The following is a 27,436-nucleotide window of genomic DNA, read 5'->3' as shown; positions in this document are numbered from 1 at the left end:
ATGTTATTCATATTTCTTGATAATCACTATTTGTCTACAAAAATATGATCTTGCACACATTCACTATTTGATGTTGTTTAGTTTTTAAAAAGTTCTATTTCAATTTTGTGGGATCAGCACTGCCATTAAAAGACACACGTATTGGGCATTATTTAAAATGAATGTGCCTTTAAGCACTTGCCAGTGGATAATGACACTTTATATTACTGTAACACCAAAATATATCACATTTATCAAAAGTTTCCCGTCAGAAAAAAGTTCCCCATTCTCAGTACCTCACACTGCTGAATTGTGTAGCTTCTCACATGCAAAATCATTCTCCTTAACTACAGCAGAGAATCATGTTACTTCTGTCAAGGGTAAAAATACAGTTAAGAAATAACAGGCAAACACTTGTTCTTCGATAGATAAAACAAGTTGATACTGAAGGAATAGCAAACCAAAAAAAGAAAGTTGCTCCCGGATATGTGTTTTTTCTCCAAAATACATGCGTTTATCCACCTATGCAAAAGTCATGTCCTATAGAAATATTTCTTATCCTCCAAAATATCTCCTGAGATATGCTCAATTCTACTAGTAGTACTTCTTCAACCTTATTAACACTTGATGACAGAAATAGCTTCTTCCCTGAGAAACAGAAGTTTAGTCATTACCTGAAGCTGCTCTTCCAGTGCAGCAGTAGCTCTGTCTCCACTGTTTTCATCCACCACCACTACCATATGGGTTAGAGAATTCACTTTGACTTGTTCTTGTTCCAAATCTTCTTGAAATGCCTATAATTAAAGCATATGCGTTAGAAAATGTGTTCCAAATAAAGAAAATGCTGTGTGTTTGGAGTCCCACTGCCTGATTAACTTCCATAACCAACGAACTATGAAAACTTTATAATGCTGTCAGTACTAAGTAATTTAAACTTCTTTTGTTACCTTAGCATATTGGAGCAGATTTCCATTCCTTTCAGAAAAATAGCTTGCTTTTACTCAAAGTCTTAATTCTTGATATAATATTTCAGACTGAAAATGTGCGTAGTGAAATTATTTGTGATGTAGCTGACTTACAGATCTCAGTACAGTGTGTGTACATACCAATAGCCCACTGGTTTTAAATAGCCACTGGATTAGATTTTTGTACTTCATACTAACACATTAAAATAATTTTGCCAAAGTGATAGAACATTTTAAATGACATAGTTTTTTATTAAACAACTGTCACTATCTTCAGCTTGGCACTCCTACAACATTAGTAACATTGGATGAAACTGCTCAGGAGATGACTCAAGATTAGAAACCACATACAGCACCCTCGTTTCACTTATTGCAGAAACCAAGAAAAATAGTGAGAGGCACTCTCCAATTTCTGAATGTTTGAGGAAAAAAACTTTCTTGCCCTTTTAGTTTCTGTACCCACTTTCAGCTGTAAGCTGCGATAAAACTGAGGACAATCTTTTGCTGAGAAATAGTCAACAGCTGCAAGCGAAGAAACTTCTCTCAAATCTGCACAAATTGATGTTTGAGTAATTCCTAAACTTGGCAAATTTCTACAAGTCTTCACATCTCTCTGACTGTCCCACAGTTTCCCAGGGTTCATGTAATAGATCCAATCAATTGTTTCCTCCTTTCTCACAGTGCACAGCAAAGTCCAATGGGAATTTTAGTCTTCAGGTGATGATTTACAGCAGATTCACTGTACACTTCAGTTACATTAAAAAAAAAAAAAAAAACAGACTGAGGTACTGTAAGGTACAGTAACACTTTAGTAACACCCCCTTCATGGGTTTTATTGTCTCTTACATTTTTTCTTTTTTTCTTCTCACTTGCCGTGAAAGTTGAAATCTCTACTTTGCTATAGTTTTTTAACTAAACCAAAACCAGCCCAGCTCCTGTCAGGCACTAGGGAATTGAGCAGCCAGGGCTATCTGCTATTTCCTTTGCTGACACACAACAAGAAGACAACAAAGACGGAAAGAGGTGGAGCTAAAGATGTGCTGGCACCGAAACGTCAAGGCACAGATAAGGCAATACTGAATTTCTTTTCATATTTTTTGTTACCTATCTCCAGCTTTTTATTGGTATATCAACAACATATACATTTTTAACTCTCAATAGTTAAACACTGTTTTACATTACTGGGTTATGTGTTGTCTTCCTTAAAACTTGAAACAACCGCTCATCCCAATCCCTTGGAAAAAAAACATGGTGTTCAGGACCACATCCTGCCTGACACTTTTCAGGTGTCTACCAACAGAAGGATGTGAGAAACCAAAGTTCTCAATTCTGCAGAGTGTGTTCTAATGACTAGTACTTTTTGGTTGTTTGGTTTTGGTTATGCTTTTGTTTTTTGTTTTTTTTTTTTTAATATATAGCTTGACTTCTAAGAGCATCAAGTCCGACCATTAACCCAGGACTGCCAAGTATAGTATGACAGTCACAGTCTGAAAAATAATGGCTTACAACATATGCCTTGTCACAATGGAAACCTTGACTGTATTACAAACTATGTTGAATTCCACCATATCAATTTTAATGCTCTTTTTTCAAGTAGAGTAAATCACTCAGGTATGAAGAACAAGACCTTGCCGAAGATTAGGTCATGCATTTTAAACCTCTGTTAAAGCCTATTTCTTTTATTTGAAAAATAAAAATTAAAACATAATGTGGCTATAGGCAAGAACAAATAAATTTACAGGCTACTTTGTTTTTAAGGCATGAATTCTTTACCCTAACACATTTCAGTTTAAATTCCTCCATAGCCATAGCCTTAGAGCCAATATATTTACAGGAATCCTCTATTTTCTGACTTTCATGCCTGTGATTAACATTTGCTTCAGAGAACTAGACTATAAAGCAATTCTCAAGGACTGTGAAGTACACCAAATTGTTAGAGCAATCCCTGGAATTCAGATTTCTCAACATTTTATGCCCCAACACTTGATCAGGGAAGAAGGATCAGACTGTATAATACAGCTTGCTTCCCCCGTGTTCAATCCCCTCTTTCAGCCATAGTACAAGAAACACCTTGCGTTGTAAGCCTACAGCCAGGGAGAAAGTGACTTTCATTTGCTTATTAGTGGGTATCTGAGTGATGGCACCCCAGAACAAAACCAGAGTTAGCAATGCTCTCCAACTACAGGAGTGGAGGGCACTTTGGATGTGGGAGTCTTGGACACAGTGTGAAAGACTTGAGAAGTTAAGGAACTAATGAAACCAGAAACAAGTAATTTTCTAATCCCCAGACAGATTCAATTTGCCCTGAGCTAAAGGCCTGTTCCTCATAATCCATGTGTCTATTTTTATCATGAAATTCACTGGAGAAAATTGTTTGTTTACAATTTACAATTACAAATTTTATAATTTAAAATTACAAAAATGTACAGGACATTTTTGAAAAAAGGATTTATGGAGGGAAGTCTCAAGACTAGACCATGCTCTGTTCAAATCATTTAAACTGAAGTTTCTAACAAGTTTTCCTGAGCTTGTAGAGGTAGCAAATTTTCAGGGACTTAAAATGTAACATGGATATGGATGATGATGCATAGAGACAGCAACAAGAGAAGCTCATACAACTCCACAGTTAATTCTTTTAATTCCCATCTATCAAATAACAACTTAGCAACTATGACATAATGTACTTCAAAGTGAATAAAAATACCTACCTAATGCATGCAAATACCCAAGGACAAATTCACCCCTGACGTTTGAACAGTTAGGAAGTGTCTCATTTTACCTTTGCAATTACTTTGAAGTACTGAAAAATCCTAACATTAATATTTTCTATAATTTCTGACAATTTCATAAAAAATAAAAAGCAAAATACAAATAACTAAGCAGCTTAGACTTTTTTAGAAACCTAACTAAACTATAAAATCTAACTATAAATTGTATAATATAATGTGGAATAATAGAATCAATTCAATTCAAAGTACATTCTCATTTAATTATAAAATTTCTAATATAGTGTTCTGCTTAGACAGCTTAACAGTCCTTAGATTTTTATTGAAAAGTATCTCTCTCTCTTTCTTCATAAATTTATAAAGCTTGGGTATAAAACCAGGACAAAAGGTATACTAGCAACAGCAGAAAAAAACCATAAAATACTGCTGCAAAGACCAATAGTTCTTTACGGAAATATTTGACTATTACTCCAAAATATATTGACTATGCCAGATCTCTTACTAGTAGTGTATATCTTGCTAATGACCTGGCTAAAAAGGTCTTCTAGAGTTCACCTCTCTTTCAGTCCACTTAGAAAACCATATGTACTATCGAGACATTAGCCCTGTACGCTACCAAACAAAGTAGCATGCTGGAAAGAATGTTGTGTGCTTTCTCGGCCTCAATAATGGGTGCCATTCCCAGTACACAAGTACACATTACTGATTTTCTTTTTTTTTTAAATAGGACCCGGCAGAGAAACTAAAGTGTCAGTCACAAGAACCAATATTTTGAGACATCATGGAGAAAAAAGTAGAATAAAAGAAAACAGTTGTATGGAAGTTATAAATCAATGGGGATTAATAACATGAAATAAATAGTGTGAAAATTGGTTCCTAATGAACACATAAAGAGGGAAAGTCAAAATTATAAAGGTAAAGAGGACAGGGAGACAGGATGACAACAACCCAAACCTATACTGTTGCTTATGTCTGTTTAATTTGAAATTATCATTGACTTCTATATCTTGTAAGTTCTGGTTCCTCCCATTATACAACATTGTTTCTGAAATGACCAGAGTCAAGTGAGACTAAGAAAAAATACGGGCTGTGTTAGCTTTTGCTTATTTGTTTGCCTGTTTAATAATGAAGCTATAACTGTGATATTAAAATTTTATTGTTTTAACCCTTGCTATGGAAGGTAGCTTTACTGCATACAAGGTACAATAAAATTACCTAAAATTTTCACACAATCCTTGAAAAATGGAAGACATCTTGTTCTTTGACTTACAAATAAGACAATGTAGATGAATAGAATTTTAAAATTTAAGACCTAAACAATTTCTTTCCACCTTATTAGCTATATCGTCATTTGTACAGAAAATAGATTTGAAAAATAATACACATAATTCTGACTCACTCATCTCACCAAGGATGAAGAACTAGTATGTGGGAGAGAGATTTCTGCATGTCTACACTCAGAATATTCAAACACAAGCTAATGAGCCATTTTCCTCAATATTAGAAAGAAATAAATTAAAGAAATAGCATAAACAAAAGGATTACATTTTGCTTTAGTATTCAAATACAAAATGCACAGATATAGGAACAAAGTTATTAAAGTCTTAGTACTCATGTATTTAAAATCTTTCAGGATTCTTTCTCTAATTAACATTTCATAATTACCTGCCATCTTTTTATAAAAATAAAATTCAATGTCAGGATATTTGCTTAGCTAACAAATCCACACACTGAAGTGCATTGTATTCTCACAGGGCAAGCACAGACAGTGCCAACAGCAGCAGTAGGCATAGAATTTGTATTCTTCTTCAGCAGCACTCCTTAACCAGACTGCAGAAAATTTGTCTTTAACACAGAAGTGGATCATGTGGTCTTCTGCAGCTTTTGACCTCTTTTTTAAACAACTGCAAAAGCGCATTCAGTTTGAATTGTTTTTCAGGATTATTTGCCCTCTAGAACCCAGAATAGCAATGATACAGGCTGTCAAGCAACAAATTTTAAAATCTCTCAAAACACAAAGGAACTAAATTGCTTTGAACCACTGATGCAGAAACTTTACAGGTTATCACAGTAAATCTCCATGACTTCCCAAGTCATCTGTTTCCTATACTTTTCTGTGTCTCCCTATCATCATCACCATGCATCATGGAGACATGCAAAAAAAATTCCTAACATTTAAATGAATATGAAGCTAGACAATTTAATCCAGTAAATTAAATAAAGCTATTACACAAATGATACAGTCTCTTTTTAATTCTTAATTATTCCAATTAAAGAACTACCCTCATGGAATGTGGAAAAAAAATTGGCCAAATTCTCTCTTACACTCCATTTATTAGTTTTTTATTTTTCATTAATTAAATACATTACTACAAAGTATTTTCTAGAGTTAGTAATAGAGTCTGTTATGGTGCCGTACAGTTACATATTCAGAGTACCAGGAGTCATAACCAGGATTATATAATCTAATTATGACTACAGCATCACTGCTACTACAGCATGCAAGGAAAAAAAGAAGGAAACACAAGTATTAAAAAATCTGACATATTCTTATTGTACTGATTAATTAAAGGATGTTACAGTTGCCTAGCATATTTTAGTATATAGTTTATATGTACAAAGGTAAGTGTTTTTTTTTTTTTAATATCAGGATAAGTTGTGATAAAATAACTCTACAAAAGCTCATTACCTGTACAAAACAATGAATATTAAATATAGATTCCATACTAGTCCTGTCATTAGAACATAGCAAAGTTGAGCTTTTAAAATATCAAAAAATCAATTTAGCTTTTATGCATTTGGAAGCATACCTTATGTTCTTCTACTTGACGCTTTAGGTCCTCTAGATCTGGACCTAAGGGCTCCAAATCGATTTTCTTTGTCCTTTCCTCTGTTTTTGTCAGCCAGTCAGCTAGTTGGGCTAGTTGCTGATTCTGCAGATCCATTAGGATTTTATGTAAACTGTAGAATAAAGAAATTATAATTTCAATTTGTACAAGGCAGATGACAACAGGCAGAAATATCTGCATTGTATACTCTTAACTGATGTTCATGAGGCTACACCTCAAGCTAGAATATAAAGAATATAAAAAAGATGTACTTTCAAATGGTTAACTTAAGATTTGTGGAGTTACAGTTTTGAATTAGGCAAACTGTTTTGAAACTTTTTTTTTTTTTTTTTTTTTTTTGAACCTCAGTAATGTGTATAATATATAATCTGTTAAACTTTTGGCCTTCAGTTGCATTTCTATTAGATGTGCTTGGGAGTTCAAAATCTCTACTATCTGGTTTCTTAAAGCTTGTATTGTCCGCTACATTAAAAAAGCACTCAGGCAGCTGTACTTACCAGGCTCCCTCAAATGTACAATGTTAAACAGAAGAGAAGAGATTATTAAGTTTTCAGATATTCAGTGGAGAATGCTCTGGATAATTAAATGGGAAATACTGCAGTTTTGACTAAATAAATTATTTTGATAATTAAGTTTTCCTCTCCAACGGTGCATTTATCACTCTGAGATGCTTTACTATGGAGAATCCTATTTGGGCAAGGTCAGGTGGAAGCAATGAAAAAAAAGGCTGTTTTCCTTCAGCATGTTAATGTATTCCTTGCTAGAAGGGTCAAATACTTTCAATACCTAGCAAATACAGGGGAAATCCAATTTGGGCTGATTTTACAGAGAGGCAGTATGCCCAAACTTCCTCTGATATTCTGACCTCCCAAATCACTTTCCATAGAACCATTTCACTTTTATAGTATCCTTTATCAGTGGATCTTTCTCCTCTTTTTGTTGACTGCTTACTTTTGTTTCCCATACGCTGTAAAGTGTGCTACCTTTTGTTTACATTTCCTATTCCATTACAAGAGAGAAGAGACAGCCTTGCTGTACTCATCTTCACAAAAACCATCTGGATAAACATGTCACTGTTGCCCTAAAGACTAGATTACAACAATGTGTTCAGAAGATTATGTTTTAATCTGAAGTAGAAAATAGATCCCGAGAATTTAAATTGTGTATAATAACTTAGAAATACATTACATTGTGATACAAAACCTGTCCATAATCCTCCAGTTGAGGCTTCAAACACAGGGGTTTGACCCAATAGGTCAAAATTAGCCATATTTAAATACATCACTTCTGAGAAATGTTCTCTTCCCCTAACCCAGGTTTCACTGAATTTATCACATAGGTTTTTTTTAATAAGAAATTAAATAGCACCATTCTCTGGGAAGCCCTTGTTACTGTATACCTTCTACTGATTTCATGTTACCCAAATATGATGTGCTTCAGAAGATACTAGACAATTCAGTTCCCCAAGCAATGTTCTATAGCTGCATCTGAGAGATAAGTTTAACAATTGGTGTTGGAGGACATTTTAGTCAACAGAGTACCACTCAGGAGGTGAGTCTGCTATTTTCATGGGTTGATTTAAATTAAAATACATACGGCAAATAAAAATTGCCTACAGTGAATTATTGTAGAGTCTTCTCTCCAAAAATATAATAAAGCCAGAGAAATTTTGGTTGAAACATCTGAAACCAATCAATAACTTTACAGACTATCAAAGAAAGATAGAATAAAGAAAAAAAAATCTCAGTACTCAGTAGCAAGCTGAAAAGAAAACAAATGTTTGTAATTACTATGAACACACTGCAGAAAAAAAGAGAGCCATGTTATGCAATTGCTGAAGATCATGGTTTTCCCTCTAATATTGTGGGCCATTCTGGTCCACTCAACTCCAAAAATATAAGGTTGAACTGGAAAAAGCTCAAGAAGAGCAAAATAACCAAAAATATGTTTTATGGAGAGAATAAGGAAAGATATATACACTGTTGACCCTAACTTCTAATGAGCCAGTTAGAGGGAATCACTTTAGTTACTAGTGACAAAGAAAAGCAAGCCATTCCTCAACAAGCAGGTAAGAGGTCTGTGGAATTCACTGCCAAAGGATGCCATGGATAATAACAGGCTCAAGGGGGTATCAAATAAATAGATGGAAGGAAATAAATAAACAAACAAACAAATAAATAGCAAGCAGGTTACAAATACACAAAAATGTTTCCATCTCAAGAAGCTACCTGAGCTGAAAAAAGCTTGCGGTCAGGAGAGTCCTACAGAGAACTTCATAAGACATGAAGCATTGGATCAGACCAATAATCCATACTGCCCAATATTTGGTGTGCAGAGCAATGCACCCATGCAGTCCAGTATTTGATCTCCACCAGTCACAAAAGCAGATGAGAAGATGCTGGTTCAGGAGATCATGTATCTCCCTAAAGCTTATCTTTACTTCTTCTGTTACTGTCAGGATGCTGTTCTAGACCATTGGTCTGACTACTAGAGATATTAAACTTTTATTAAAACCACATTTGCAAAAGGAGGCTCTCGCCAGCTGTACTGAAGGACCATTTAAATTTCCACTGGATGTGACCTAGTATGACAGTTGGTAAACTTGGCCATTGGTCCCCTTTACAGAAAGGCCAGCAGGTGTACAAAATTCCTTATGACAAAGACCCAGACACATGGGTTGGAAACAGAGTTACTGTATCAGATGGGGTTTAAAAGTATCCTACATAAGAAGAGGCTGAGAAATCAATGCGAAAGATCAGGTAAGTAACAGACATTTTCTTAATATACAGAAGGCAACTCACACAAAAACCACATTCAATAACTTTCTTGTTTTAACCACTCTGTATCCTGCAGAACAAATTACTCCACTGTGGCATAATCACAAGCTCTTAGCTTTACGGAGTTTCTTTTCCTACAGAGCACTATGTAAATCAAAATTTCAAACCAAGACAGAAATCTTTAAAATGCTTCAAAGATCAATGTGATTAATAGATTATTTTTTCTACTTTTAATTATATTTCTACTTTAAGTTATAGGAATTGCCCTTTTTCAAATAGTGTAATTTGTTTTCAGATAAAACCATGACAATATTTCCTGGAAAGCTAAGCCCCCTCTCACTATTTTTATGGAATCAAGTTTTAAAAGCGTTAAAGGTTCGTTTCCCTCTTCCTTTTGTATCTCTGTAAACATTCTCTCCTTTTTAGCTAAATATTGTGTGATACTTGTTGAAAGAGTCAGGAAAAAAAGTGAGGTAGGTAATATAAATTTTAGTTAAAGTTTAATCTGTTTCCAAGTTGTTGATATAGTTGCTGCTATTTGTGAAGCTTTCAGTCTCAACAGCAGGCAAAGCTTTAAAATGTCAGGTTAAAAATCTGATATGAAGTTTTGTTCACAGGGACGTGAAATAAAAGAAAATCTCAACTGTTAGTCAATTCAGGATTGTTTCAGTCAAACTCCATATGTATATAATTTTACCTGACATATTACTTACTTGCTTTGTTTTTCCATGCTTGCAACCCTGAGACTTTCCCATCGAGAGTTAAGTAGATTCATTTGTTCTTGGATTTCATTCTCTTCATCATCTGAAAGTTTTCCAGTTGTTAGAAGTTGATTTCCAACTTGCAAAACATTGCCAACACGTCCTTGGTGAGCTGTTAACTCCATCATAAAACCCTGACAATAAAAATAAAATCCCATTTTAAGTTTGATTCTTTGGAAGGAAAGAACAGACTGGGAGAAATATCTTAAGGTCCACCACTTTCAAAACACGATTTTCGACTTGGTATTTCATTTTTTCAACTCCTCCACAAATCTTCTAACACAAACTGGAAATATACCGGTTCATTTTGCATAGGGTGAAAAGTTGTTTTGTTTGGAAAAAAGGAAGCTGAGGGATGACATTGCTTTCTACAACTACCTGAAAGGAGGTTGTAATGAAGTGGGTGCCATGTAGTAACAAGTGATAGAACAAGAGGAAATGGCCTCAAGTTGCACCAGGGGAGGTTTAGATTGGCTATTAGGAAAAATTTCTTCACTGAAAGGGTTGTCAAGCACTGAAACAGGCTGCCCAGGTGGTGATTGAGTCACCATCCTTGGAGGTATTTAAAAGAAGTGTGGATGTGGCACTTAGGGACATGGTTTAGTGGTGGACGTGGCAGTGTTAGGTTTACAGTTGGAGTCAATGATCTTAAGGGTCTTTTCCAACCTCATTTTTATTCTGTGATTCTGAGGCACGGTCTCCAGTACTACTTTTAAATTCTCCACATAAAATAATAATACTAATAAAAAAACCCCAAACAAACAACAACAAACAAAACCCCACAACCAAAACAAAAACACCCCATCCACAGAAAAAGGAATAGTATAAACTAGAAATATCCTTATTTTGGATTTTTTACCTTATTATGGGATACGAGCACATATCTACTGAAGGTTTAATACAAACATATACCTCATGGGTGTGAAATTGTTCCTTAACAACTTCTACATCATTGGATATATCTCCTTGTGCTTGTAATGTATCTTCAGCAGAGAGAAGCCATGTGAGTACTTCTTCCAAAGCAGTTTGGTAGTTCTCAAGATCCATTTCAGACCCCATACGCATGGTGCTAAAAGTCTTTTCTTCAACAGTTTCTAAAAACTGGTCAAAAACAAATTTTTAAGAGTAATGCAAATAGCATCTGCTCTGACAGTTCTACAAAGAAAAGAATATAATGCCATTGTCTTGTATTAGAAAACCAGCTTTTTGTAAAATAAAAGAAATATCAGATAGGTAATGTGTGGAAGTACTTAGCATCAAATCAGATAATTGACTAAGATCAGCTAATATCAAGGTTAAAAAAAAATAATATATTAAATTATACATTTTACACTAGAATTCAAAATTCCTGCCAAGTATTCTGAATATTGACAATATGTTATACATGCTTTTCAAGAAACGTTCTGGTTTTTTTATTTCTAGTTTACTGTTTCTTATTTAAGTATTTTCTCTTGGAAAATAGAGAGAAATTTATTTCCCACAGCAGCTAGTAAAATCATATCATAAAAAAACCAGCAAGTTGCATGCTGATAGTACAGAGAAACATTACAAAAGAAAAACAACCCTTTAGACTACATGCAATGCTAGGATTGAGCAATCCATTGAAGCCCATTCTGTGAAAACCATTCCAGAAAGCTGAAAATCTCAGAGACCTCATGCAAAGTCCTAACTTTTTAAGACCAAACAGAAGTGTGTTGTTGTTGATTTCCTCTTCCCACCAAGGACCATCCTTATATTCATTCTATAGAAGCCAGGTGACTCTTAACAAGCACAAAAATCGAACTTCTGTTCTATTGCTTAAAATCAAGAGTAATCAACAAGTATTTAATGATAAGTATCATAGCTAAAGGCAAGGACAAAGCAGAAGCAAAAGACACAGGCTTGTTAAAGAAGATATTATCCCATAATAATTTCAAAAACTTTGGAAGAAGTTTAGTTATTTTGCTAGCAAGTTAGTATAAAAACAAGGTCTTTAAATAAAAATATGCTTATGCTTTTATAAAAACTATTCCAAGTCACTTAATGTTTTTATAGTTGGCAGAAATTGTCTCTACTGATGTGCATGTGCCTATAAAACACTCAAAGCAGCTTTTCAAGCCTTTCATTGTAGTTTAGGACACAAAGTCAAAGTTTATCACTTGAACTGAAAGCAGGAAGTGTAACTGATGTAACATGATCACTTAAAATGAACTTTTCAATCTTCATCTTCACAGCAACAAGTTAATTCTGAATTGTATAGATCTAATAATCACATGCAATTTATGTGAATCACTGTCATATGTGTGTTAGGCTGGCTAAAACACCAGTCATTACTCCATCACCACTTATATGTGAAAAACAATGTTCACTAACTAAATCCATATCAGAATAGCAGGTTTGGAAATCTGATGAACTTATCGGTTGGGGTTTTTTTGGTTTAAAGTAAGTATTATCTTACAGAAATATAAACAATGAAGCATAGAAAATGTTCAATAAATATTCTTGCTGTGCAAATAATTATTTGAATTGTGTGCAACTCCAGATTTTAAGTAGCATACAATATAGCAAAAAATTGCACCCATATACATCACATATCTGCAGCAAAATAGTTTTTTGTAGTATACAATCTACTGTGGAAAGAGATAACTTCACCATTTACTTTGCAATACTGCACAAAATATATCCACATCTGATACACTGCTGGTGGGGTGGTGGAAAGATACTGTAACAACTGAGTGAGACTAGCGATACGATGTTTGCAGAGATCTGTGATGATGTGTTGGCCCTGGCTGAGCCCCACAGCAGCCCTCACGGTGCTGTGCTTGTGTTGGTAGCCAGGAGGGTGGTGGTAACACACCAGTGGTTTGGCTGCTGCTGAGCGGTGCCAGCACAGCGTCAGGGCTGGCTCTCCAGCATTCCGCTCACCAGTAGGCTGGAGGTGGGCAAGATCTTGGTTGGGCACACAGCCAGGACCCAAACTGATCAACAGGATATTCCATACCATATGACATAAGCTAAGAGAAAGGAGGAGGAAGGGGCAGGAGGGGGGCATTTGTTATTTATGATACTTGTCTGGAGCAGCCAGCTATGCATACTGAAGCCCTGCTTCCCAGGCATTGGCCAGACATTGCTGGCTGATGGGAAGCAGAGAGCAACATCTTTTGTTTTCCTTTGCTTCTGCACATGCAACTTTTGTAATTGCTTCATTATACTTTTTTTTTTCTTTTTTAAATTTTCATCTTTTTTTTCTCCCCCTGTATTCCGCTGAGGAGGGGGATGATAGAGCAGCTTGGTGGGCATCTCGTGTCCAGCCAAGGTCAACCCATCACAGGTGATCTCCATCATCTGTTTGAAAATTCTCCATCTGAAAATCCTTCTCTAGATCCAATACTGAATATTGTATTGTGCATGACAAGTGTTTAACTAAGCACCCTCTAACAACTCTTTTTCTGAGGAGTGACTACTCATTATAATTTTCCCTAGTTACCTTGACCTACATTTTCACTTTCTTCTCTCATGATATCACAAATACATGAAATTGCATTGAAAAATCTGGACTCATGAACTTCAATGGCAAAATGGTGTAGACTAAGTTCCAATCCATTATATTATCTCTTGAAGAAGTGTAAAGAAAACACTAACATAAATGGAAACCAAAAGAGTTTCTTAGCAGGTATTCCAAAGTATGTTCTTATTTCAAAAATGGCCATTTTCTAATATAAGGAAATCAGAAAAGGTTTAGAGGAAGTATATCCAAAGGACTTTGTGAAATGGTGTCAGTAATCCCTATATTTGGTAGACAGAGGAAACAACACCTTTTCCACTTTCTTTCAAATCTTACAGTACCACTTCCAGCAAAGCCGGGATCAGCATGAGATGACAAAGCAGAGGAATAGATATCAGCTCTGCTTGAAGTACAAATAGTTAAAAAAGAAGAAAATATTCCTTTACGGGTAGCACAATTGAATAATTCTCAACTGCTGAGGCCTAATAAAGTCACTAGATCATTATACCTTCTCTTTCCCCATGCATTTTAGGGAAAAGAAAAAAGTAGAATAATCATCAAAAGCTGAAACGGTAGTAAGCCCATAGAAAGGTGTTTGGAACTAGATGATCTTTAAGGTCCCTTCCAACCCAAACCATTCCATATTTCTAGAGTGCATTGAGTATGTAGAGTATTTGCATTCAGATTTGACAGTGACATATGCAGAGACCCCCTGGGATCATCAAATTAATTAAAACACCCTCACTAATTTCATTGATAAAATAAATCCATAGTTACAACATTTCAAAAAATGTGCTAAATTTTCTTCTGCCTCTGTGAGCACATTTTCTATTAACAAGCCATAGCAGAGCAATGGCCACCTTGATCAGAATCTACATAAGCAGAGAATATTCACATCGTAAAAAATATATAAACATAAAAAAATGTGCCTTAGAGTCATCAGTTGTTTTTTGCTTGACTAAACACATATATCTTAAAATCCAGTTATATTCTCATCTACACTACTTCTGTCAATGCTGTTGGCTCTCTGAAAGACAGCTGTACATCCTTGCCCACGCTGCATGCATATGGAATGAAAAACAACTACTCAAATCAGTGAAATTCAGACAGTTGGCTCATCTGTAACTGAAACAAAGTTAAATATTCATACCTGGAAGTGGACAACTACTGACCTAATGCTTATGCCACACACTTTGTATTGAAAAGCAAAACCAAAAAAAAGTGTCTCTAATACTAATGTACATACAGATTATTCATCCCATAATGAAAACTAGATTTAATTATGCAGATCCTACAGCACCAAAAATAATCCACACTGAAATAATCCACATAACACAAACAGGAATAAACCCCCTGATTCTTACAGATTATAATGGTAGGCAAATCCATTTAAAAAATACAAAACAACACAAACCCAACACTTTCTGTGAATGTCATTTCTGAATTTATACGAAATCTGCTCAGAATTCCTAAAATACTACGAAAAAGTAGAATTTTAAGTTATTTCATACACTACATTGAGAGAAAAGACACAGAGTTAATAATAGGGACATATAATAGAAGTTGTAACAGCTGTTTCTAACCATAAATTTTTAAAAGTATGAAAACCAATTAGGACATGCTGAAGTTAAATCGTTATAGTCATATATTGCTAGGAAGAATATACTTAGGAAAAAAAAGCAGCTTAAATAGGCATGCAGTTCATTCTTGAATTAAAACCTATTAATAAAGTATTTAATTATTATGCAAACCAAAGTTGATTGAGTGCAATCAAAGCAAAACATTTACAGAGAGTAATATACTGAATAACAACGCATGCATGATGACACAAGTGTTAAGGGGAAAAATGACACTAAAAGTTCTGATGCTTGATGAAAACTGCATCACATCTAGCTAGGAACCAGTCAGCCAGTCAGTCAGATCACAGAGTGTTCTGAAAAATGATTGCCGGTCATTTCTGCATGGAAAATAGTCCTGGTTGTTATTATGGACTGACAGAGGAGGAAAAAACATGCTCTGGACCCATATGTTATCCTCTAGAATATCATTCTTTTTCCTTTGCTGCTGCACATCAAAGAATTATAACTAGAAGAAAAGATACGAATTTGAAATTTTGCACACTTCACCATCTTTTGCTGGGGTGTGGGGGCTGGAAGACCGCAAGGACTCTTAAGCTTAAATTTAAAGTGTAAAGAGAGAAAATAAAAAGCCTTTGATCTTCAGAAGCCTGGAAAAATGAGGTGTGCCTGGCAGCTGTATGAATTAATTCACAGTTCGTACCACGAGCTTGCAGCTGTTTCAGGGTAAGAAAGCATGGGGATGAAGTCCTCCCCACTTACTACTGCCTTATGTTCCTAAGGGGAGGAAACGGATTGGACATCTTAGTAAATTTTCCAAGAATGTTTCATTAGTTCATAAAGATGGCTTCTGAGTTCTAGAAATTAGTTGGGCAGTTTTGGGAAGTAGTTTTGCAGAAAACATTTAGGGTTCATTCTAGCACTCTTATTTACATTATATATTTACTTCCTTCAGAAGCTGCCTTACTGCAAAAGATGCAGAATCTGGATCCAGACATTTAGAGCTTTAAAAGTCAGAGACATACAATTTTAAAGAAACATTTTTTTTAAGTAGAGGCAAATTTAAGTCCAGAGTAATTTTTTCAGTTTGAAAACTCCCTTTGCAAGACTACAGTCTCAGAAAGTAGCACACATAATTCACCCTCCTACCAGGTGAGACTGATACCACTGCTTATTCTTTCAGTTCCTCCAAGTTTCTCATTACAAAATCCTATTTTATGTATCTTTAAAATTGCCAAATTATAACTGTTAAAATGTTAAATGCTAAAATGTTCTTTCTAAAAATCAAGAGTATATTTTCTTAACAGATAATGTACATCAGAATAGTTCAGTCACTTCTGTTAATAAAATGAAAAAGATAACATTGGTCAGACTGTTATTAGTATGTGGGCATTTTTTTTCCACTAAATGAGGCTGACATGCTCATTTCATTAAGGATTTCAAACCTGCCTTTGTGAATGAAAACATCTTAGGTCAGGAAGATGCTTGTTTGGGTTTTTTTTATTTTTTTCTCCTTCCCCTATACATATGAAAAACCACCTAGGTTTGGCCTTATCATAAATCTGAAAAATTGCAGATCTTGCTTCCTCAGTTGAGACTACCTAGATTTTTAATACCTGATTTTCTCTGGGTCCATTTGTACTACAGATATTTTCACCTGGATGCATTGGCCTGTCCTTTCAACTGCAGTTTTGCGATGTAGCAGATTATTAGTCCTTTAAAAATCAATAGAGCTTAGGCAAAACGCATGTTATGAAGAAAAAAAGCCAGAGCCAGGCAGTTAGGATAAAAAGTACATTACAAAGGAAAGAAAATGCTGAAACCATTGACAGGAAAGGGGCAAAATAAAATTAATCTCTCCAACTACTCTATTAGGTACAGCAGGTAGAAATAAAGACTGAAAAAGACAAATAGAGAATTTACTAGATATAAAAGAAAATTTGCACCTTGTGACCTGGAGTGTAGAATTTGGCTAAAGTCAACTGAAAGGAAGTGAAAAAAATGGAACCATTTGGGTTAGGAAAGAGACTAAAACTGGGAACTGTGAGGACAAGATAGTGTTAAGAGACAGGAACCAAGGCTACAAGCTACCTGGAATGATTTAATTTGCTAACAATTAAAAAGCTGTTTCAATTTAAATAGATGGTCAAGTAAGTCGGTGTTTCACAAAAAAAAAGTTTCCACTTAGCTCGCTTTCTTCAACACACCTGTACTTGGAAAAAGTATCAAAACAGGTTTTGGTTAGAGCTGCTTGATCCTTTTTAACACAAAGTGTATCAAAATGGACTGATTTTATTAACTCTCTAGGGAAAATTAATGTTTTAATTATTTTGAGGTTTTTGTTCTGACTGTAAAATGTGTTGCTGTTTGAAGTATTGCTGATGACAAGACACACAGTACTTGCCTCTCTAGGGAAGGCACTTCCTATTCAATCAATTAAGAATCATGGCTCCAAACAGTAATATGATTTGATGTGGATGTCTAAATCAACTGACTGTGACTGAATGGAATTGCTTTCAACACACACCTACAACAAAATCATGATTCTTCCTGTCGAAATGCCTAGTCTACCTAATATTCTTCAGCCCTTCCCTTTTCTGATCCAAGTACAAGGCACCTTCTAAGAAGATGTGTATTTCAGGTGCTGTCATGTCAAGCAGTAGACTGTGAGATCATTTGGTCTCTACACAACACATAAATAAACTTACTCTTCACAAAAAGAAAGTTGAAACTTTCACCCTAGAGTAAATTTTCACGATTAGTTAATGACCCTTCACAGAACTCTCCAGCAGTAAATGGTAACAGGGTCCTGAAAGTATGTCAAGAAGCCTGGGGTCTGTTCCCAGTAGCGCTACCAACAAGGTAACTCCAGATCAGCAGATTCATATCCCTGGAACAAACATCTATCGTGTTTTATACTGTCATGTACATAAAAATAGGTAAATGTAATTTTATCCATTAATTATGATCAGTCCACCTTAAAATTTGAATTGTGATCATGGTATCACACAGTAGCATGAAAAATATTCAAGATGGAATAGCTAATAGTCACTTTAATTTTTAATTTTTAAAATGTAAACTCTAAATGTAATAAGGACTTAAGTAACAGCTACCTTAGACTTTTCTGACAAAGACCTTCTATACCGCTAATTAAATCTTATTCTAAAAATCTCCATAAGCAGAAAATTCATTCAACATATAAACAAGAACATGGGATGGAGACAGATAAATTGTGTTTTAGCCAAATTAAATTCAAATGGATTATGCAAAAAAGCAGCAGAAATCAAAAAAGAGGACCACTCAATACATTTGATTGTAATTAACTGTTGGAATAAAGGGAAACCAGTTAACAAATACAATGACATACAGGAAACATTCTCTGCCAGTAGAAAATTGCCCTGAGCGTTTGGCTCAATGTCTCAAAAGGGACCACGAGGAAAAAGTTACATAAGACTATGAAAGGAGCACCAATACAGTAAGATCAACTTTCAAAAAAGTACTAAAATCGAGTTAATCCCATTTGGTGCACAGAGTGGGCCACATTCAATAAGGGTCTATTTAATACTGTATTTTACTGTTATTGTTCAGTGTGCAAACCTAAATCCTTGTCTCATTGTGCTTTTACACAGTTTGGTTTTTTTGATTTGTGTGGGGGGGGTTGTTTCTTTTGGGTTTTTTCTTTTGTTTCTTTTGGGTTTGTTTCTTCCCAGTGAATCCAGTTGTTTTCAAGTGCTCAGTGCTTCATTGGTTTAGATCTCAACATATAACATACCCAGACATCAGGAACGTCTCTGAAAGATTACTTTGCTCATAGGGAGACTGTAATTGAGGTGGAGAATATTCCTGAGCAGCACTCAACTGTTTTAGTCATGGAGCTGTCTTTCTGCAACCCCTTGGCTCCTTTATTTAACATATTTCACAACTGTCCAGCACAGTGCTGACTTATGGAAGAAGAGAGATACGCAACGGGTTAGTAGAACTATGCAACAGGCAGAGAGGAGAGAAAGGAAAAGATGTGTAGCAGTAGTTGAACTGCATCTTTCTCCCTTGCCCATACAGTTGTGGGCAATTCAGGAAGACCTTGAGATAACCCCTCTCTGTCTACCTTCTAACTTCTGCAGTAAACAAATCAGTGTTCATAAAAGCAACAGTCTCCTTTATCATACAGTCCACATGTCCTTTTACAACAGGCTCATCCAGTTCACTGAAGGATATAAGGACATCAATGCTGTAAATAAAAGCTCTATCATAACACACCTACATAGGACTGAATTTACAATAACCCATGCAACCTGAATTGTACTTTTTCTCTGCTTGTAAGCAATTAACCTTAATAATACTCTTTTAATGGAGGGCAAACCTGTTTTGTGTCTGTGATTTCCATGGATTTCTTTTTTTAAACTATTTTTCTTAAGTAAATGTTCATAAAAGTGATTCCATCCCTTGGAAATGCTACATAAAATGCTCAATTTCATTTGGGAGGTAGTCAATGTCAACCCAAAACATAAATGTACAAATTCTGAACTCCATCACTACCTCTGAAGTGGCATTTTTGAGCAACATACTTCAAAGACTCCTTGTTCCAGCATTTTCTGTTCACCATCACCAACCCTTCTTTTTCTTGGCAGCTGGTTCTAGCTTCCACTTCTTAGGTCTCATAGGTCTCTGTGTCTATAGTGTTAGATTTTAAAATGTAAGTATATTCTGAAGGTTGGAAAATTTATGATTCTGCAGAGATTTAAAGCTTGGTTAAATTTGAACCCTTTACTGAAATAACAATTACCCCTAGGCTAATTTAAGATCACTTGAAGAACACGGAGGTGTGAGAGCTTTTCAAGAAATGGATGGTTATTTTACAATACAGACTAAACAGTTCATTGCTTCCTAATCTGGTCTTCAGAAACAAATTAAGTGATTTGTCTCAAGTCTTTAATTCAACATGAGGTAAACACACCCAATCTACAATGTTTTCTCACAAGCATTACCTTTTGGTGAAGTTACAAAAAGTTGTATCATTATAAGCACTCTATGAATGTGAAGCAGAGTAATCACACAGTCTCATGAACTGGCAGTATTACAAGGCTGTGTGCAGTAGAGAGCTCTCCTTTGGAACAAGTTAGAGCACATGCTTTTCTGAAGCATCTTATTACACAGCTACATGCTTCTTTGCTTAATAAGAGGCAAATGTTAAAAGATGTTACATATAAGTGAAAGCAACTGTAGCTAACAAAATGAATAATAATAATAATATTTAAAAAAGAGATAATTTCAAGCTACACAGGTAAAGAACAAAAGAGAACCAGAAGTTGAGAAGGTATTTAAAATCACCAATAACAAAGGACTGAAATGTAGAAATTGTATAGCTTCTAAAAATTTTTGTGCTCGATTTCTGATAGGTTAATCTAGTTGCAAGACAGTAATAGATTTGAAGTAGTGGGTGGAAAAGGCAAAATTTGTACATAAAGGTTGGTTGGAGTTTTTTGTTTGGTTTTGGGGTTTTTTTTGGTGGTTTTTTTGTTTTTTGTTTTTGTTGTTTGTTTTATTTTTAATATGACTTTACCATTGTGAGGGAATCTCTACTTCAAAAGACCTTATAGATGAGAAGGAACAAACCTTCTGGGTTTCCTAGAGGCTCTACCAGTGGGCACTGTACTGAATTGAACTCAATCAGGGAAATATAATACAAATTACGGAAACACAATCCCATAGTATATATCAGGTCATCGCTTTAACACATAGCATTTTGTTTATTTTACAGTTACAGAATCAGTAATATTGATAAATGAAAATGGAAACTGCATCCAACAGCATGAGCTTAAAAATGTAAGTAAAAAATGAAATCAAGTATACAAAGAGCAATTAAATACCATTAAACTTTCCAGATTGCATATTCTTTCAATCCTTCATTTATAAGCATAATTTATAAGCACAGTACTAAGTTTCCAGTTTAGTTTACTTGGAAGAGCAATCTGCAGCCTGTGAGCCATGTACACAATGGATCCAGGCATTGCTGATCATGGGCCAGCAAAATCAGCTACAAAAGTAAGCCTGTTGTGCCTTAGGGTTTGTTTTTCAAATTGCCATGATTTATGATAGTTCTTACAAAGGTGAGGACACTTTAGGCAGTTTTAATTGATTGAACAGATTGAACAAATATGATCAACCAGGCTTCTGTTGCTGAAGCTGTTGACAGAATAGATCACCTTTCCGTATATCTCACAAAAGATACCTGTGCTGTAAAGGAGCTGCTGGTGAAAAAGTATCACTAATGAATGTCTATAAAAATAGATAAAATTCAAATCTAATTATTTATATATATTAATACAGCTCACAATCTAAAACTAAAATCCATTAAATTCACCAAGTGACAATGCTGTTTTTTCCATCCTCAGAAGATGAATGAAATGAAAGATATTGCTGAGCTTGAGCACAGAAGCCACATTAAAACAAACTAAATGGTTTTGGACACATGTATGCAATGAACCTATAGACCTGTGAAAATGCATAGATTTTCATGCCAGAGTAACGCTTTCATTAAAGTCTCCTTCCTCAGTTCAAAATCTAACTTACCAAACAAACTGTGACAGAGGTACACAGGGAGTAAAAAGCCCTACACTATAAAGACCAGAAGATAAAATAGCCTGCAAACACAAAGCTTTAACATACTTTCTTTGTAGAATTGAAACAATATAGACCTTAATTGACTTGTATTCTGCATTGCATTTAGCTTTATCTTCTGTGGTTTAACCAGCAAAAGCAAATAATTCAGAGCGTATTTTTTTTAAATTTAATCCAAGCTGTAACCTCAAATATATCACAGTCTATACTGTCTTTTAACATAAGAAAATGAAGATAATTTTTCAAATTATTTTAATCATTATAGCCAGCTACCATTCCTGCTATTATTTTGGACTACTAAGCCATAATTTTTCTCTTCAGGATCTTTATTAAAGACCATCTAGTCTTTATAGTAAGAATACTTAACTCCAAAACTCTTTTGAAATAGTCACACAGTACAATAGCAAAATGCCTACAAAAGCATCAATAGCAAGAGCAGTTAACTATGAAGAGCTATACCTATAATATGACTCTCTTTCTTTTGAGAAACGAAGATTCTAGGACAAGAGCCAATAAGAGGACATACTAATTAGTGTCTGTGAAGTTAGGGCTGAGGTCCTGGAGATTTCAGAGTAATCAACATTACATTGTAATTTGTTACTTATAGTTGGAAAACATTATCAGAAAAAGGTGGTATTGCAAAGTCATCTAAAATCTTAAATAGTCAAATTTGCTTGAATAGGCTGAATATCCCATTTTTGGCTCTCATGTGGTTTATCCTGATTACATATAAACCTTCCCCAAATATATTTTAGCTTCTATTAAAGAGGCTCCCCTTCAGCAGAAGCCACTTCAAAGAATATATTTTCAATTGAAAATTAAAAGCTAACAAAAAAGCTGTTGCAGAAGAGGTTCAAGAGATATAATGGTTTTGGGTATTTTGTAGCATAACTACCTTGCTTGTAGCTACATGCTCTGAATAATAAGTCAAAAGCTGGAAATGAGACAAGTTGATAACTAACCATCTCACAATAGGGTTTTTCTCCTCTTCTGAATGCACAGCCTCAGGTTTATAAATTAGTTAATAATATAGAAAATATTACAAATATTTTCAGTAGATAATAAGAACAAGAAGTACCAAGAATTATTTCTGGACATACTGAAAATTATATAAAGAACTTTGCTTAATTTTTACAAAGACAAACAACTGGATGGAAGAAAAGGATAAAAATCCACTGAGGACTTTTAAATATAAAGATACCATCTCCAGCTCAGGAATTTTCTGAGCCACCAATCAGTGGAGGGTAAGTGAGAATACACGGATGTGTCAATACTTTTAATCAGTCATACCTCTTTTCCTGTTCCTGTGTATCCATTATTGTTCACTGCAGGGAACAGGATAAAATGCTGGAAGAAAACCCCTTTGCTCTGGCTTATTTAAACTATTCTGTTGTCACACAGACTTAGTACAGAGGATCTGAAATTTATCTGGAGGGTATGAAAGCAGAAATTAGTGTATTTTCATGCTCCATTCTTTAACATTCACTTGGCTATTTGTAAGACAGCCTGCAAAGTCCTATGATATGGGAAACAGAAGTAAAATGTATAGATAACTATCAGTTATTCTTGTTTAAGCTATTTATTGGCTGCCTTTCCCTCCTGCATTTCACAATTATACTGTCATCTGACACACACGCACGCACGCACACACACAGAATAAAGGAAGATGTGAAGAAAATTTAAAAATAATTAAAAGACATTATCTTCAACAAAAATAACTGCATCTTTTTGTAATTGCAACAGAATATCGTAACTGTCACTTCAATTATTAACTGTGGAGTAAAACCTTGCACTGTGAATTCAAATGCAAACCCTAACATTTTAGGGTAATACAGGCACCTTAGGAAGCTTTCAAACAGTCTGTTTTGTAGATTATTTTTTTTTCAGCTATATGTTTTTGCATGTGCTATTTTGAAATTTTTGGTATGAAAAATGCTGCTGACCTACAAGAGAAATACTGAACCATAAGTGCTATTTGAGAGGTAACATGTTTCTAGTTTATATATAAATATATACAAGTAGCATATATAATGAATTAATAGAATCCTATTATTTTTTCTCTTGCAGATACAAACTAAACCCCTTTTTTAAGATGATCAAAAAGAAGGCAACCCAAAATAGCTTCATACAAATATATACTAAAGACCATTATTCTCTCATATATTTATGTTTGAGGCTTATATTAGATAACACATCAGTTAACTGGCTAGAATATAAAATATGTTTATTAAGCAAAATGTAACTGTAATGAGGTCATTTGTGGTGATGTGACTCAAATTTACCTTCAGGTTCTGTTAAGAGAGAATTTGTGTAATTAAAATCACTTTTCAAATATAATTACTAATGAGATGGGATGAAAGCATACTTCAAGAACAGTGAGTTACAGGGTTCTAAATTCTCAATTTAGAGACAATGTACAACTGATGTGTAGCTCCTAGATTCTTTAACAGACACTAATAACTCAAAAATTATAATTTAAAAAATACATTATAAATGTACTGTTTTGTAGCCATAACCTTCTCCACATTTGGTCTTTCTTCCTCAGCACTTCCTTTTAATCTTCCACTTTTCCCCTTTCCAGTTGAGATCTAGCAAAAAACAATTTCTTAATTCTGAACTGCAGAGCTGTTTATATTATTATTTTTTTGGATACATTCTCCTATAACTAAATTAACTATTTAACTTCTTCAAATGAGTTGAAATAGAATCCATACATATTTCATTAGATACTTTTGCCTGACATCCTTCATGAGGCAGAAAAAAAATTACCGGTGCTTTACAGGTGAAATTTTGCTAACCATTATTGTACTTCCTCATATACAGGAATGTAGTCATATTTAATAAAATGCCATAACATATTTAATAAAATGACATAAAATGTCACATATCCATTGCAGTAGCCATCGTATATGCTCACAGAATGGGAACAAAGCCAGAAACAAGGCTGAACAGTGAAAAGAGAAGTTAAAATTGGGAAAATTAGGAGGCTGAACATGAACGAGTTGTTAAAACTCAGTTTAAAAGCCATCAGTGCTTTGTAGAGTAGTAAAGAACGATTTTGAGACTGAATTTTAATCAGACAAGAGTGCCAGGAAAGGTCTAGGAGTAGCAAAACAAGGCACAGCATAACAGAGAAAGCATTTACTTGGTGACAACGAGAAGATACAAGAGCATTGTGATTAAGAACGTGAGTAGGAATAAATGAGGTCAGACAAATAATGAAGCTAATTTTTTAAGATCACAGATATTGGAAGGAAACTGAATGTTCTGAAATGGAATGGATAATTATAAGTAGATTAGAGATTGTTTTTAAAAAAGGTAATCACACTGAAAATTGCATAATGACCTAAAGTGGCCAGAGTAACATACATCATAAATTGTACAGTGGAATTAATTTCTTACTCCTCACAGTATTTGCAAATGTAATTCAGGTGGGAAAACCTATGCAAGCATCTTGTCATTTGTTGTTCTCACACTTCAATTCCTTTAAGAAGGAACACAATGTTACAGAATCTCTATTTCTTGATCCTACTTGTCAAATCCAAACTCAAAAAGTTACTCCAAGTAAACTGAGTATAAACTGAGTACAGGACCATTGCATTTCCCCTAATGATTTTTACAAATAGCACACATTTCCACTCTCCTATTTTCTGTGAATATAACAATTAACATCAGCCATTTTTTTATTAAACACTGGTAGTGAAAAACATAAAATTGAAGAATTTATATTTTCCATTTATGAACCCAAACCAAACTGTTTATATTTACTGATTTATATTGGATTGAATTTTATTAGCTTAAAACCTTTACCCTAAGACTAAGACAAATAATAAGTTCAACATTTGGAAATTACACTACCAACTGTAAAAACCTGTTTTATGAAATTATCATATATACTTCTGTCTATTGATACGTAGTCTGACATGTCTCTTAAATCACTTTTGCTTTAAAAGAGAAGGTTCTTTTCTTTTAAAAAGTTATGTTCTACTTCTGCTTTCAAACTTTTATAGCACTGAAATGAGAAAGTATTTTAAGTTGAATTAATAAATGCGTGCCTCTTTAGGTAACTGAAACTAAATAGTTCCTCTTCATACAATATACCACAACTAAAATTTCCAAGGAGACTGAGGTGTATACAGTAACACCACCTAAAAAAAAAAATAAATTCTTCGAATATTTATGTCAGCAGTACTGCTCTCTCCAGCTAATCAAGGTAGATGGACCACTAGTCCCATATGAAAGAGCCCAAAGCTCACACATTACATTAGTTCACTCTTACAAGTTAATTGCATTAGGTCACCAACACTAAAACACTGGAGTCAAAGGACAGAAATTAAGAGGACAAAATAAATGTAGCCAAAATGGAAAGCCTGCAAACACTTCAAAGTGTAGCCCTTACACTTAGGAGTATATTTAGTGTATTTCTGCTTTGAAATTGCAAAAAGTATTTTGTCATTCAGTTCACTGGGACTACTTGAGACATAAACTCTAGTACACTTTTTTAAAGCATATAACCAGGAAATGTTTGTATCCAGAATAGCAAACAATCCACTCTAAAGGTGAAAAGAAGCTAAGCATTGATAGTCTTCTCAGTGTAAGTCTTAATGCATCAACAGAGCAGTTGTATAATGAAAACAGTACCAATGAAAACTTAAAGGAACTGTTCAAGACGACAACAAGTTTATGCACTTGTGATACATACAGCTTTTTTGTAGAGAAAAACTACAATAATCACCTGATTAAGTAATGACTACTAGATGGCTATCAAATTGCAATTGCTTCTGGAGTGGGCAGATCAGTTACCACTGACTCAAAGGGAAAGGCAGCAATTCAGATCCCCAGAGCAAAAAGACATCCAAGCAAGGAGTGGGGAGTCCCTTCCTGAGTTCTGGCAATGTACTATCAGCCTAGACCTATTTTCTAGTCCCTTTCCCAGCCTTGAGAAAGGATAATCTAAATTAGTGCAGTGCTACTAACTTTATTAAATTATTATCCCAGTGAGAAGTTTTAATGAATACTAAATCCAACCAAACAAAAAAAAAACAGAAGCCAAACATGTTTTAAATTAGCCAGGTTTCATGCAGAGACTCAACACACTCGCTCTGTAATGATGCTATTATGGGGGGGGGGGGGGGGGGGGGGGAAGCTCCTTTCTTTAGATAATGTAAAAAGTCAAAATTATTAATGAAAATGTCACTCTCTCCTTCTGTGTATAACATCTAAATAATGAAGTTCACTTGTTAAGTGTATGGAATGTTAAATGTATGAGAAAAATAGCCAACAGACTACAATGACTAGAATAACATCTTGGCACAAACAACATAGAAGCAGAGCATGCACACGGGAAACAAGCCACCTCTGCTGTTAATCCCATAACAGTTGATCCCCTGTTCCATCTCATCCTCCCGTTTTCACACTGATAGTCTTTTACTTGCATCTCAAGCTGCTGCCCTATGTATGTGATGGTCCTCACACAATCACTGTATGCATGATGTGGGTTTGGAGTTTTTAGTTTTTTAAAGGAAAGAACATCTCTAGAGCTTCTTATCTCTGCTGTCCCTCTCCCTTCTCTGTTTTAGGTTATTTGTTTCTGACAGACAATAGAATTATTTTTGGAATTCCTTTGTTAATACTTCAGAAGCAAAGGATCAGAATACAAAATGAAGATAAAAAAATATTAGATTTGCTTTATTTGTACAA

The 27,436-nt window shown here is 34.6% G+C and overlaps 1 protein-coding gene across 9 annotated transcripts in view; it reads right to left on the bottom strand.

Annotated features, from left to right (window-relative positions):
- DMD (dystrophin) overlaps positions 1–27,436 on the bottom strand; it is a 1,096,913-nt gene that overhangs the window by 783,213 nt on the left and 286,264 nt on the right. For all 9 annotated transcript variants that reach the window (XM_040582467.1, XM_040582466.1, XM_040582468.1 and 6 more), the window contains 4 exons: positions 10,970–11,158; positions 10,010–10,191; positions 6,481–6,631; positions 654–773 (listed from right to left, as the gene is read on the bottom strand). In XM_040582467.1, coding sequence (XP_040438401.1) covers positions 654–773; positions 6,481–6,631; positions 10,010–10,191; positions 10,970–11,158 — 642 coding nt within the window. The remainder of the gene's footprint in view (positions 1–653; positions 774–6,480; positions 6,632–10,009; positions 10,192–10,969; positions 11,159–27,436) is intronic.

This window comes from Falco naumanni, chromosome 2, assembly GCF_017639655.2.
Source record: "Falco naumanni isolate bFalNau1 chromosome 2, bFalNau1.pat, whole genome shotgun sequence".
In the NCBI taxonomy this organism is placed as follows: Eukaryota; Metazoa; Chordata; class Aves; order Falconiformes; family Falconidae; genus Falco; species Falco naumanni.
Note: the sequence above shows the minus strand (reverse complement) of the source record. Positions and strands in the feature narration are given on the sequence as shown.